The sequence below is a fragment of the Engystomops pustulosus genome, chromosome 4 (assembly GCF_040894005.1).
Source record: "Engystomops pustulosus chromosome 4, aEngPut4.maternal, whole genome shotgun sequence".
NCBI classification, from domain to species: Eukaryota; Metazoa; Chordata; class Amphibia; order Anura; family Leptodactylidae; genus Engystomops; species Engystomops pustulosus.
The window spans coordinates 69,329,206-69,344,273 of NC_092414.1; the positions used below are offsets into that span (position 1 = coordinate 69,329,206).

General features: G+C 41.2%; 1 protein-coding gene across 1 annotated transcript in view; it reads left to right on the forward strand.

Moving 5' to 3' along the window:
* Positions 1–720: 720 nt before the first annotated feature.
* NEURL1B (neuralized E3 ubiquitin protein ligase 1B) overlaps positions 721–15,068 on the forward strand; it is a 34,651-nt gene continuing 20,303 nt past the window's right edge. The window contains exon 1 of the mRNA XM_072146175.1: positions 721–1,055. Within this exon, the coding sequence (XP_072002276.1) occupies positions 1,025–1,055 (31 nt within the window). The 5' untranslated portion in view covers positions 721–1,024. The remainder of the gene's footprint in view (positions 1,056–15,068) is intronic.

Here is a 15,068-nt window from a genome sequence, read left to right on the forward strand (position 1 = left end):
CCTCCTCTTTTCAACTGCTTTGGTGTCTTTAGGAGGCTGAACGATTGAAAGTTGTCAAAAAATTGCTGTGCTGGCACCTTGCAATAAATAAGTGGCTTTTGGTTGAAGTTTGGGCACTCAGGCTCTAAAAGGTTCGCCATCACTGCCCTAGGTGATGCCTCTCATACTCCTAGGTGATATAATGGAGGTATATTCCTCTCATACCCCTGGGTGTTATAATGGAGGTATATGCCTCTCATACCCCTACATGATATAATGGAGGTATATGCCTCTCCTACCCCTACATGATATAATGGATGTATATGCCTCTCATACCCCTACATGATATAATGGATGTATATGCCTCTCACACCCCTAAATGATATAATGGATGTATATGCCTCTCGTACCCCTACATGATAATAATGGAGGTATATGACTCTCATACCCCGGGTGATATAACGGAGGTATATACCTTGCATTTCCCTAGATTATATAATAGAGTTACACCATGTGCTGCCCCTGTCACACCACTTCCTAGTTTCATACCCCAGCCATTACACCTGTCACCAGCCTGTCTTCCCCTTACCCTCTATACCAGGCATAAGGATACACCCCTGGAGATAACCTATTGTACATGTAAGAATTGTATTGCACGTTATAATAAGCGAGCAGTGACGTCATGCAGTGAGAGGAGTGATAGCTCCGGAAGTGAGAGCATAATAGTCTCCGTACAGTTCTCACGCCTCTGTTGCGGCCCCGCACTGTCACACTGCCCCCCGCTGCGCCTCATTATTTAGCATGACAGGGCGGCCGCCTGGGTGTGGGCGTGGCGCCAGCCTCCAGGTCCCGCCCCCTGGTGGAGGAGCGGTGGCGGCTGTGGATGCAGTCACTGTGCACGGAGGAGGCTGCGGAGAAGTCACACTGGGGATCGCACACAGAGAAGCTGGCCGCGCAGTCATCCCGGGAGCGAGGGGTTAAATGGACTGCCCGGGACAGGGCTCAGTGACACCCTCCCTCTGCCAGCAGCTCCGCACCTTCTGCTATGGGGAACACGGCGCACAAGACCTTGCCAGGTGAGGCTGCGGGGCATCTGTGGAGCCAGCCCTATAGCCTGCCATGCAGTGACACCTGGCAGTTGTGGAGATCACCTGTGCCAGGGTCTAGGGGTAAGAGGGTAGTAGGCGGGGGGCAGGTGATGGGGGCGGAGGTGCGCGCTCACTCCCTGCAGGTTTACATTCAAGCTGTAACGGCCGGGAGACGGTTACTATGGGAGGTGCGGGTCGGCGCTGCCCGGTGCTGCCGGAGAGCGGGAAGCTCGTGCCACTGCCCCGGTGCCTGGTGTGAAGGTGTAGCCTGGGCATACACCCTGGGTGCTCACCCACTACATAGGAATAGTGGCCACATCAATGTCACCTGTCACTGCCATAGGGAGAGTCTATATGACACCCTGTATAGAAGGGCATACACCCTGGGTGCTCACCAACTACATAGGAATAGTGGCCACATGAATGACACCTGTCACTGACCAATGAGAGTCTATATGACACCCTGTATAGAAGGGCATACACCCTGGGTGCTCCCTCACTACATAGGAATAGTGACCACATGAATGTCACCTGTCACTGCCGTAGGGCGAGTCTATAGGACACCCTGCATAGAAGGGTGCTGTGTACACTGCGCAGCAGAGCTGGGTGCTCCCTTTTTCATAGGAATAGTGGCCACCAGTTTGTCACCTGTCATTGCCCTCGGAGCCTTAGGTAGAGTCTATAGGACACCCAGCTTAGAAGGGTGCTGTGTACCCCTGACACATTATGTCCCCTTTCTCACAATATATTTAATTTCCATCAAAATCATGACATAAATGGTGTTAAATTGATGCCTGCATCCAAATCTATGTCATAGAGGAGACCAGGTAGTCTGCATCTAAATCTTCTACTGTCACTGTTTCTGAAGATGCCAATTTTGGTTAAAAACATTTTTTTAAATTTCACCCAAACTGCACTGTGGTGACACAACCTAAGGGGTGAATTTTGTGGCCGTGTTCATAAGGTTATAGGGACTAATGTAATGAGGCGTGTTTAGGACTAAGGGGAAACTAGGGAGCAATTTGAGTTAAAATGTACGTTTAAATTTAAAAAAAAATTGTCTAAGCCCCGCCTCTTTTGATTGAAGTAAAAATCAGGTATATCTTTTTCAGTGCCGGTAAGTCAGAAAAGTTGTGGAATGGATGCTGATTATTTTCGGGCTGTATATGTGATCTGTATCACTGGCTATCATTGTCCTTTTACCATTTTTCGGTTCGCAGTCATCTTCGCCCTTTCACATGGAATGTGGTGGGGTTATTGCTCTGCTGTCATTATGTGGGAAGATCTCCCTGGACTCTTTATGTAGAGGTTTTGATGTCTTGTAATAAAATACCGGATTATGGGTAACCAGGGATCAGAAAGATTAGAAGGATCTTAACTCTATGTTAGCTGGAGTCTTCTTAATATCATGCTTGTGATCAATGTATCGGACAGTATATAATCTCTATATAAAGTACATAGGCTTCCAAGATCTGTGAAAAGTTGGCATCCTTTATCCGTTTTGGACGGATTAGACATGTGCCCCCCATTAGAGGCGACAGATGCCACAGAGACGCTGCTGCCATTGTCCTGCTCTCTGTGCACATGTCGTACAAAGAAACATAAGAGCTTAAATTCTACCGAGGCGTTTGCTTCTAGGCCTGGTTCATGTTGCAGAAAATAATTGGGGTGTATTCATACACGACAGTTTTGTTGTAAAAAAAAAAAAAAAAAAACAGCGTTTTCCATTTTTTTTTTCCTGCTTTAATTCATCTGAAACAAATCTTCTTGTGTGAATTTGCCTCTTTCTGTGCAGTTTCTGCGTAGTGTGAGCGGAGTCATTTATAAGAAATTCTTCTATACTTCTCTATGGTCTATCTCCTGGTCTGCCGGTGTAAGGAAGCCGCGCTGGGTTTACTGCCTACTCTTCTTCTCTTTTACTGTAGAACAGAACTGTGCGATATTTGTTACATTTTACATTTGTTTTCTGCTGTTTTATACTCTTTATCACCTGTATCTGGCTGATATGTGCAGAATAGAGCTGAACACACAATAATTTATTGTCTTCTCTTTGGAGAACATATCCTTAAGGAAAGAAAGAGCCATCTTCTAGTATGAAGACTGAAAGCAGGAGGACAATGAGAGCTCCTGGCAGATGGTCCCTGTACATGGATAATATCGTGAGCTGTCAGCTGCCCCTCTAGATAAATCGTCGCTGTGGTGCCACGGCACTTGATGCTTACCCCGTGCGCCACAATGAATAGGATGTCTGATTGTCAGGTGGATGGTTTTTTTAGTATTCGCACTAATTACTGGGATAAATTGGCAAAAAATGTATTATTCTTTGGTCTTGAGAGATTTCTTGTTGGTATGAAAAAGTTTATATAAATGCTTATTCGTTACATAGAAACACATTTTATTTTTGTTTATGATTTTCGGAGACCATCTACCTCCTCAATCGGATCAATGGGAGTCTGACTCATGCCACTCCCACCTATCCGCTGGTTGAAGGGTTCATGGTGCTGTGATTGATCCATTCATTTTAAGGAATGGGACTGGGGCTCAATTTATGGTGGGAGTGCCAGTAGTCAGAAGTCCACCACTGTTATTAAATTACAATGTGTTCCCCTGCTGGGATCCCCATTGATTTTGTGTACACCATTGGTGAACCAAGATGTATATGCAGTGCCCTATGAAATTTGTGGGTTGTCTGTGTAAGGTGCATTATAGAGATGGGTAGTTCAGAGCGCATGATGGTCCACTTATCTGTTCTCCATTCTGTCCAAATTCTAAGAATCCTGAACAGGGGAAATATCTACTAACTCACCTGTCCCTAATACTGTTTGGATTACGAGATTTTTCTTTTTTTTGGTGAGGGACAACCCCTCTAATGTCTGCAGCGTTGGCATAACATGGGTATTAAACACTTACTTGCTTGGCTCTGATCAGATTGTCTATAGAAGAGATCTATTTATTCTTTTATACTTGACTAAGACAACCCCAGATTTTGATGCAGAGGTCCGCTATAGCACCCATAGACTGCAGGGGGCATATTCAGTACTCTATGTCATACTGAGGTTGAATACAGGGTGCTGTACTGGTTATGATGGCAAATAGGATCCTTACAAAAATAGCATTGCTGTGTGCTTAGACTTTGGGTCCTTTATCTGTATTTCTTTTAATTCCCTTGTCTTTTTATGCTAATTTCATGTGGAGCCAGTCCCAGATATCTTGCCTGTTTTAATGCTGCGCACAGGGCACTCATTTGGGATTTCATGTCTCAATAACCGGGTAGTGTTTACACGCTGCTTTCCCTTTCATGAGCTTTTTATGATCTGCCACGCTTTTTTTTTTTTTTTTTCTCGTGTGCCAAGAGCCATTCATTAGTTGTATCCACTCCAGGCCTATGAATGTCTCTGTGGTACGTATCAGAAAATCCGGGCCTGTATAGAAATTGTGGAAGCAGTCTCTGGCACCTGATATTATTGTTATATACGTCGTAAGTTCATGCATTAGTGAAATGGACGGTGATACAAAGACGATGGATATACTATTATATACTTGCATCATCTCAAGTTCTAGAAAATTGTACTGATCATTCACTTGTAGATGTAGGGACTGAGGTATCCAACGAAAACTGGTGGAGACCAAAACCAAAAAAATTCTGCCAGTTCAGGCCTGATCTTGGGTCCTGACCGGTGGAGTTTCAGCCCGTATTTATAAGAGGCTGGAGAAGATATGGTCGCCGGAGCACTTATGGAGGGGTCAAATTTTAACACTGGTGTTTAAAACAAATTTTCCCAGTACAGACAGTCCCCGGGTTACGTACAAGAAAGGGTCTTAAGTTGAATTTGTATGTAAGTCGAAACTGTATATTTTATAATTGTAGATCCAGACAAAAAAAATTTTGGCCCCAGTGACAATTGGCGTTTAAACATTTTTTGCTGTAATCGGACCAAAGATTATCAATAAAGCTTCATTACAGACACCTTACAGCTGATCATTGCAGTCTGGGACTATAGTAAAGCATTCAGAAAGCTTGATTATTTGATCTGCTCCTTCAAAGACAGAATAGATGAGTCTGATTGTTTTGTTATCTTGACAAATAAACCTTTACTTCAGTATTTTAGAAGAATTTCTCAGTTTTCAACATGCACAAATCCTTGAAAGAGTTTTGTCAATAATTCTTATATTGAACGGGCTTGGAATAGGTCAAAATATAAGGAAGTAATATTACCCAAACCAGTTTGTTGGTCTAACAATGGAAGAAGTTTACTACTCACCGAATTAAGTATAACTTTTACTTGTAAAGTTTTTGAAGTCTTCTTCAGTCCAGGAGAAGTTAGTATCACCCACCCTCCCCCCTCCCCCAAGGAAGTAAATTTGTGTTAGTTCTCTGTCCATATATGAGGTAAACCAAACCTGTATAGTAAAACACTTCTTTGTGTAAGCTGAGCTGACATTACATACACTTATTCCTTGTTACCAGGTGGGAAAGAGGTGTTGCCAAGTGCCATCTTCCCCAATATGTGATACGGAGGTAAAACTGGCTCCAGGAATATACAGTACCAGTGTGGTTTGTAGAGCAGATGGTTAAGGCACGGATACATTCCAACATTTTTCCAACTGTTCTTTCTGCAAATCATTTGCCAACTTTTGATGATTGTAGATTTGGTATAAATCCCACTTACTGCTAATCTATACAGAAAGTCTATATTCCATATTTTTTATTATATGTGCAGCAATCTGTACAGACTTGTTGAACTATGATGGCACAGTAACTAGAGTCACATTGATACTACACATAAAATTGATACTACATCGTCTGGATCAGTTTTGATTAAATTGGGTAAGGTCGGCAGCACATTGGCTGCAACCAATATTCTTATTCTTGAAATAAAGAGAGAATAGGTATTGGGGGATTTATTTTGTATAAGAATATCCTAACTTGATGAGTAAATGAGACTGTAGCGGTGTCATTGAGCTTCCTTTACCTTTTAATAATTGGACTTCGAGAATATGAGTTTATGTTCTGGGGATTTCCTTTACCCTATTTCTTCAAAAAGTTACATAACAAGGAGACTTGGTGTGATTGATGTTCGCTGCTTTATGCTTCAGACGTTCCTCTGGGTTTTGGAAGTGTGTAAATGATTCATGAGCCGCGGGTGAAGATAATCAGACTTTTACATTCAAGGTCTTAAAATCTAAGCTAATGGGCACACAACACCCTCAGTATGTGTACATAAAATATATATATCTATATATATATATCTATATATATATATATATATATATCAATATTGTAACTGGGTCCTGCTGAAAGTGGCTAATGAAATAAGCAAATCCAGCAAAAAGTTGTATTTGGCCTTAAGCATTGGCTAGGGTTAAGCAGCCCCATGTGAAGCAATTATTGTTTTTTTTCTGATGCCTTTCTATCGTTTCCAGCAATAACTTTTATAACTTAGATTTTAAGACTGGAACATGTTTTTGTTCGGTTGTGTATCTTTTAGGTATTCAGAATATTCTTAATGATGTAACACCACCCAAAATTGCTTTAAAGATGGTTTTCTAAGGTGGAGATGAATGTATGGAGAGATGATGTATGAATGTATAAATAGGGCATTGGGCGCTATTTTGGTTGTTTATTAGCTCAGTATTATTTTTGTGGCATATCGGGAACAAAAATGACATAACTCCTGTTTTGCAGAGCATCATTTTTAAGCTAATGAAGCACAAACTGTTTTGTCTGTTTCCTCCGTCTTGGTGCGTCAAAGCACATAACATCATGTTGTCTATACCCTCGCTTTATAATAAACAGGCCGGAGGGAAAGTTGAAAGACACAGGATCTTTATGAATGTTTGGCTAGGGGACTGCTCATAAAATGTCATTGCTGAAGTATTAGTTTGTAAACCTCCCAAACTTAATTAGTAGAAATCCTTTCCTCTTCCCAAGGCTGAAGATAACATGGATCACTTGACTGCCAAAGAGCAAATCAATTTCAGACAATGCTGTACAAGGATGTCTGGACAGCCCGGGGCTATTAGCCAGGAAATTTAGAAATGATCACTACATTGCATAGACCGACATGACAATATGTATATGACATACGTTTCCTGCTGGTTAGTATTGGTCTTTAATGGCACCTTATAAGATGAAGGCTGCATTGAAAAATATAGATGGATTGCCAATGGAAACCGTCCTTTGTGAGACTAATTGAAAAAGAAGCCGTGGCCATGTATGCGTGGGGTGGTCCACCTAACAGACTTGGTGGCATTGTTGATCATTCAAGTGCATGAATACGTGAACTTGGAAGTGTTGTGCGGTGTCTGCACTCACTCTCCGGCACACTATGCCAGAACTGGTTTTGTCTTATCACGGAGATGAATTAGGAAAACACTGACTGTGTCCAACTGTTCTTTTTGCGCTGTGGAATTCTAGGAGCGCGGTTATGCTTAGCAAAATGGACTGGATTGTATTAACAAAGCAGGAATAAGACAAATTGCAGCTCGGCTACTTTTCCTACTGTGCCAGGTTTTCAGAAAGTTACTGATCTTAAGCTGAAACAAAACAGTTTGGGCTACCTGCTTTCTACAAAAGATATTGTATGTTGCAAGTCATCTACTACTACTACTACTACTACTGTGTTTAAAAAGTGTAACTCTGTATTGTAACAAGATGGGGATTGTAGGCTGGACATAATCCTTTAACCCTGGTCCTCCGAATATCACCGTTCTTGTGGCCGTTCGGCCAAGGATTGTCCACACGACGCCTCGCCATTTATATCTGTGACTTGAAGCGAAGGAGCAGCGCCAGGTCGCTGGTATAAAGCACAAATTAAGATGGACTTCTGACACATTTGTACAAGTGGATGAAGGACGACTAGTTTATTGAATGTGGTTGTTCTATTATTCTTCACTGTCAATAAATAGTGTGTTACCAGTATTTGGATGCGTCCATGAAAAGTTTGGCACAGTCAGCACATCCCTACTAGTAACACCCGGTTGTCAATGTATTCCTATATTTCTAGGTGGAGTAATGGCATGCTTAGTACTAGAATGGGGAATGTAACTTACTAAAACAGGAGAGCTGCTGAGTCCACTTTTCATTGCTGCTGGCAGTACAGGAGAGGTTTGGGTTATCACAACAGTCTTGCCCAGTCTCCTTCCACATGGGATCATACATCCAGATTTCTTTTCTTAGGCAGGTTTGCTTCTTACTCTTTGAACTCCTACTCCACTCATGATAATGAAGTAAATCTGGGTCATCTTCATTTAAAAATAAACATATCAAGTGACACGTTGCTTCGGGGGGAGGTGTGGATCCAAATAATTTGTACGGATGGAGCAGCATTTTCTCAGTGCCAGAAAGATGCTTCTTGTAAATCTCTATGAGCTGGGAGAGTCCTTCCTGTTTTTAGACTTGGCTCAAAACAAACTTTCCAAAACGCCTGTTGGGATAAGGGGGTGGAGGAAGCTGTCAACATCCTGAGCAGTTATTTAATAATTTCTTTTTTATGATCTCTTAATAACTGGACATGGTCGGGAATATTTAATGGAGGCTAACACATTCCCATGTGAAACATCTCTTCCATTTGAGCAGCAGAGAACAAAGCTTTGACCTTGATGGACACAAGTTATTGCTGAATGAAAACCTTTCCCGCCAGGTCCCTTCTGCACAATTTTCCTTGCAGAACATTTATAAAATAAGGAAAGGAAGTGAAGCTTTTTTTTTGTCTTGGACATAAAATGGAACACTCTTTTGAATCTTGTTGGCTCTAAAACCAAAATCAAATAAAGATCTTGATGTGAAATTGGTGCCCGTATACATTTTTGGATTCTGCTTATGAAAACCTATGGGAACATAAATGGAAATTTACCATCAAAATGAAGCACGATAAACTAGTGATACTTAAATCCAGACACATTGTGGTACTCTTCTTACATTTGTTATCCATGATCTCCTTCCTTCTAAATTAAACTTTTACATGATATTAATGAGATAGAAGTGCTTTTGGGGGTGTTACTTGAGCCCCTCCATGTTCCAGATTCACAGGCTGTTACAGCATGCAAGGAGCACTTCCCCCTTCCTCCAACTGTGTTCTGAAACTTTCTCTGCTCATCAGGCAGAGAGGGGGTGCTGAGAGATCACAGGGGAGATGGTATAGAAGCCTGTGAAGCCACAGCGCGGGTGATCACTGGTTACACTCCCCAGAGCCCTTCTGTCATTAGCATAATTTTAAAGGTGATTTTAGAAGTAAGGAGGCCTGGGATAACAAATATAAGAAGATCCACAGTGCCTGGATCTGAGGAAGTCTCCCTGATTTATCATGATGGATTGTGATGGTAGATTTTCTTTAAAGGGGTTCTACATGAATATGGAGAACCCAAGGGGGGGTCCCAAGTAGCTGGTATAACAGTGCCAAGTGAGAAACCGCAAGTGAGGGTCTGAAACTGGATGTACTGCAAGCCAAGCGCAGCTTCATGGGAATGAACAAGAGTAGCCTAAAAGTAGTCCGTATCAAAATGGTAAGCAAAAACCTGCAGGAAATACATATGTAGGTTACTACAGCACTTTTGAAGGCTATCTGAAAAGTAGTTAAAAGGGAAAGAAAGTGTGATGAAACAGTGCCAGTACCAGATTCATGGGGTCACCGACCAGATCTTTCACAGAACAGGCACAGCATTGTGTATAATGTTATTTTCTTTTCATGGATAGTCGTTGTGGTAATTAATGGATCATAAAAAGAGCGTCTTGTCTGATACTGCGCTTTTGTATACAGAATATAATACTGAAAGTCTGGTTTTGCTTATTTGTGAATTAGGTTGAAGTGACTTGAAGATCGACTTCCGGGAAATACAGTAAAGAGTACTGTAATAGTTATTATTTAGAGGATTAAATAGTTATAGTGTGAGTTTGTTGTGGGGACTTTATTTAAAACTGAATTAATCTTAACAAAATGTTATAAATTAACCGTGCAGATAATGGTAGACTTTGTAATATGCTTGTACCTGTTCCCTTCTTTTATCTCTGCCTTTCTTCCTTATTTATGCAGTGTTTGTAAATCAGGTTTCTGACCTGTATACCGCAGACGGCTCAGAGATAAACTAACCTAATTCTTAAAGGACATCTACCATCAGATTGTATGACGAAAAACTGGTAGTACTCACATGCCCATTCTTATTATATCCAGAAACACAGCTGTGTTCAAGAAATACAGGGGAACATTTACTGAGGGCTTTGCGCCAGTTTTGTGGCGGACATTGCACATTCTTTGGTATAAACTAAAAGTTTCAAAGTGATGCAGCACCCATCTGTAGGGGGAGCTCAAACAACGGTCCCAGGATGATGGATCCAAGACATCCGAAGGTTTAAAGAAAATATAATATGGTGTGACCGGAGCTCTATATAGTCTTCAAGTCCCTTAGTGTTCATCCAGATTCATATGCATTATGTGTGCACCTTTCAATAAAATCGCTTGTTATGTTGGACCATTAATATTCCAGACGAAAATAAGGCACCATCCCCTAGGACGCCAAGTCACTGCCCGACCCCGGGTTTTGAACCTTAGCTTGTTCCAGGGCATGAAGCTAAGTTGTGAAACCCAGGGTCGGGCAGTGACTTTGCGTCCTCATGGATTTTATATTGCGCAATTTTATCTGATCGTATGTGAGTAGATTTTATAATAAACTACTGAACTTTTGGAACTGTCTACACTATGTCCGCATTTTTTTCTCTGTATGGTGGGATATGCTACTAGGAGAATCTTAAGGACTAAAAATACATTTGAGCGGTTCTGTGTCTGGATGGTGCCTTATCTTCGTCTGGAATATTAATGGTCCAACAGGACAAGCGATTTTATTGGAAGGTGTACACATAATGCATATGAATCTGGATGGTCACACCATATTATATTTGGTGTAAACTGCTTGCACAGGTATTTAAGAAGTGTCTGTACCACTATTGTGTTGAACATCACCCTTTTGTGGCCCAGCTGCACTAGGCACCATGCCTAGGAGGCGTTCTGGCGCTTAGTTGGACCGTGCGCCATATTTAACATGCAAAGTCTGTCGCACGCCTGTTAAAGGTGCACCACAAAAAAGTTGGTGAACTCTCTTGGGCCAGTCCAGGGAAGCGACAGATTCATAATTTCTGGTGCACGTTCTTAATGAATATGTCGCACCCAGCATTATACATGGGCACAGCACTTTTAGTGTAGTTTCTGACAAACTTGGTAAATGTGCCCCATAGTGTATAAAATAGCTTTGTTTCTTGATATAATAAGAGCATTTACGAGACATGTGTTACAGAACGAGCATGTGAGTACTACTAGTCTACCATCAGTCAATTTGATGGTGGATGATCTCTTTAGACTATCCCGTGACTGTCTGTAATTTTCTTACAAAGCTTTCATCGAGGGAAATATTCTGTAGTTATGGAAAGTCATTCTTTATCCTTTTGTCCTCATCTTGCTGCTGTGTACAAACATAAGAAGGTTTTCAGAAACCCTGCTCACTACAGGAGAAAGAAGGAGCAGAAGCTGTTTTCCTTACTGAAGTATATTACAAAGTTTACTTTTATTTCATGCACTATACATTTTAGTTGTGGTTTGAGGGTTCTTGAATATGGCAATGTCAGATGCATTAGACTGCTACAGGAAGTTCCTTTAAGGAAAGTATAATGTAGAATATAGCACAGATCGGAGCATCCATAATACTAACACTCTACTTTCACTCTACTGATGATTCCACTTGGGTCATGGTGATATGGTGACCCCTGATTTGTGATGCTAATTATGGCGGTCATTACGACTCATACCCCATAATGTTTTACATTCTACTACACTACTGTATATGTATGACAAATCCCTTTTATTATGGGTGACCACAGGGTGCAGCGCATTTAAGGCTATGTTCACATCATGGATTTGCTTATGGCAAATATATCTGCGGATCTGCGGTAGTAATGTGAGGCTCAAGCTGTATTCTGATGTACAGAGGATCTCCAGATGGATTAACCCCACTCAGTTAACCACAGGGGACTAATACTTTGGCTTTTCTATCCGGATTTTGAGAACATGCTCTTCATGTAGTTTTTCTTTTTTTTTTTCCTGCAACATGGACAAAAATCTGTTCATATTTTTGTCTTGAGGATGAGGTTACAAAAACCCAATCACTTGCATTCAAGAGAAAACCTCAAACCTTGCAAGTGTAAATGGTTTTGAAGACCTGCATTTTGTATAGAAAGGAGGATTCAGCAGAAGCTGGCTGATGGGCATGATCTGCTGGCATGTCAGATCAGTGCCAGTCCTATAAAGCTTGTGCTCTGATCTCACAGTTGCCTGTTGTCATTTTCATTGTAGATGCTGCTGATTTTAACGCCTTTGGCTCAGCACAATTGTAACATACGAAAGTATTCTGTTGCTAAGTGACACTAGGGGAGCGATCTCTCTGCATTCATACAATTATGAAAGACTCTCTTGGACTCCCTAAATAATACATATTGACCCACATTTACTAAAAACCGTGCAAACGACACTGTGTAGTGTGCACAGGCACCAGATTCATGATTTGTGGCGACGATTCTTCATGAATCTAGCGCCCCCTGCACTGCTCCAACAGAATGCACCTTTTATTTATGTATTTTTTTCGGTGCACCCTTGACATGGTGCGTGCGACAAATTTCTGACGGACATTGTGTGATAAATGTGGTGCACAGTCCGACTGAGCACCGGAACACCCATTTCAGTGCAGCATTTTGTGTCGGGTATAGGTGTGTGCGTCACAAATACGGTATGTTTCAGACGCTTCGCAAATATATCTGCAAGCAGTTTGCACGTGAAAGATCGTGCAAAGTCCGACGGTATACTGGTGCAGGGGCTTTAGTAAATCTGGGCCATTGAGTGTTGGGTAGCTAATTATTCAGCCATGCTTTCTATAATCGCCATGTCATCTGTTGTATCAAATCAGATGCAATGATAATATTACGGCTTAATTCATGCATAATCTTATCAAAAGGTAAGAAAACGTGGTGGGGGTCTCTGGGTACCATGGCATGTGTCATATACAGGCGTTATTCATTCAGACATATCTTTTGAAGTATATATGACGGTGTTGATAGGAAGAGGTGGGCAATCTTGGTAATTTACTGTAACCCTTTAATAAAATGGCCTAGACCAGTCCATGGATCGATCTTTTAGTTTGGATTATTAATTAACGAATCCATTAAGTTTATAATCCATTAACGAATTGCAGGTAATGACTAATATTTTAAAAAAAATGGCTTGTATTTTTTCTGATTTCACTCCTTTGCCACTGTTGTAAGGCTTCATTATAGTCGAGGAAACGACTATTCATGATCTCTAAGGAAGACTGTATTTCCTATACTATGGCTCTCCTAGTTTGAGTTGCTTCTGCTCTGCTGGAGACTGCTACTGTGTATCTGGCATGTGAAAAGCAGAGAAGAATGAGGAGGTTGACAATGGTAAAGGGCAGCATGTGGGTAAATGATGGAGGCCACCCCGGCAGAGGGATGTGCTTTACAGAAAGCTGTGCCAGGATATTCAGTACTGTTTGGGAAAGGTCAGTCAGTAAATGACTTTGGGATCCTTGCCATACTAACTTCACTAACTTAAGATACTTTCTCAGGACTGTATGTGTGTGCGTCTATATGAAAGTCTCAATTTGTAAGACGAAAAACAACCGCAGACACAATAAAATATCTGGGCCAATTTGATTGTGCCATTTATACAAAATAAGAAAAAATTGCACAGGGTATGAAATATCCTTTCTAATGTTAAAATATACAGTTTATCCACAAAAAAACCCTCACCTTTCAAGGTAATTTGCAAAGGTGCTGAGAATTAACTCCTCTAGAGTGCATGGCCCTAGCTACTATAGATCCCAACAAAGAGGTGTATGAAGTGATGCTTGTCTACCAGCCTCGGAAAGCCACTCAACTCAGGCAAAAAGTGACCCTTCTTAGCTAATTTTCAAATGGTTTTGGAGGCGATTTGTTAGGTTAAAACTTGCCAATTGTAGAAAGAACATTTCACACCTTACCTGAGGGGGCTGCTAGTTTAGTGGTTAAAAGTTGGAGAAAGTGTACATCTAAATTATAAGGGTTTTAAGTAGTAAAACAGCCTTTTACCTCATGTATAGATTCTTCTGCTCCCGTGCTTTGCCCAGGCTTGTTTAGTGTGTTATTAGACATTGGAAATAGGTGATAAGTGGAATATTGTGGGTGTTGTTGTTTATAGACCAGTAAGTTGCCTGGTGATGTGCGACATTCTGCGGTCAACCTATCATATATTTATCACCTGTATTCAGCACATTAAGGTGTGAGTCATGTTTGTAAGTACCAACCTATGACTTGCCAGGCACTGAAGTAGGTTTATGGCCTAAAGATGCTCAGTAGAGGACTGGTGACCTGATTTCTGTGGGATTGACTACAGCAGACAGACCTTATAATTACCGCTTGGTTTAAGCCATGATTAAGAGCGGTCTGCCCGCTTGAAACATGTTGGCCATGTAACACTCTGGAATTTTAACAATTATGCCCTAATAAAAGTGTGGATTATCTTGGATGAAGCTGGACACGGAATCCTTTTTTCCTACGTCTGTTAACTTATAATTACCGTACAAAGATATACATTTACATTTAAAATAATCTTCACAGATTCGGTGCACTTTAGAAAAAAAATAAAATAGTCTGGAATATTCTTAAATTTTAATTTGTTTCTAGTATCTAAGCTGTTCTCCTGCTCCTCTCTTCTAATAACTGTTGGGACATATTTGGAGGAGGTCCAGACTACGTAGTCAGACTGCTGTAATAAATTCCTCATATTACGTTAAATGTCTTTTGCTATCGGTCATTAACTTTTCCAGCCAACAAATAATCCGCTTTTATGCTGGGATTTAATCTTCTAAAAAAGACTTGAGGTACAATCGCGCTGGAGGTGTTGTGCCTTATTTATTTGTGCCTTATTTATTGGGCTTTATTCTATAATGGCAAAATAGGGGTAA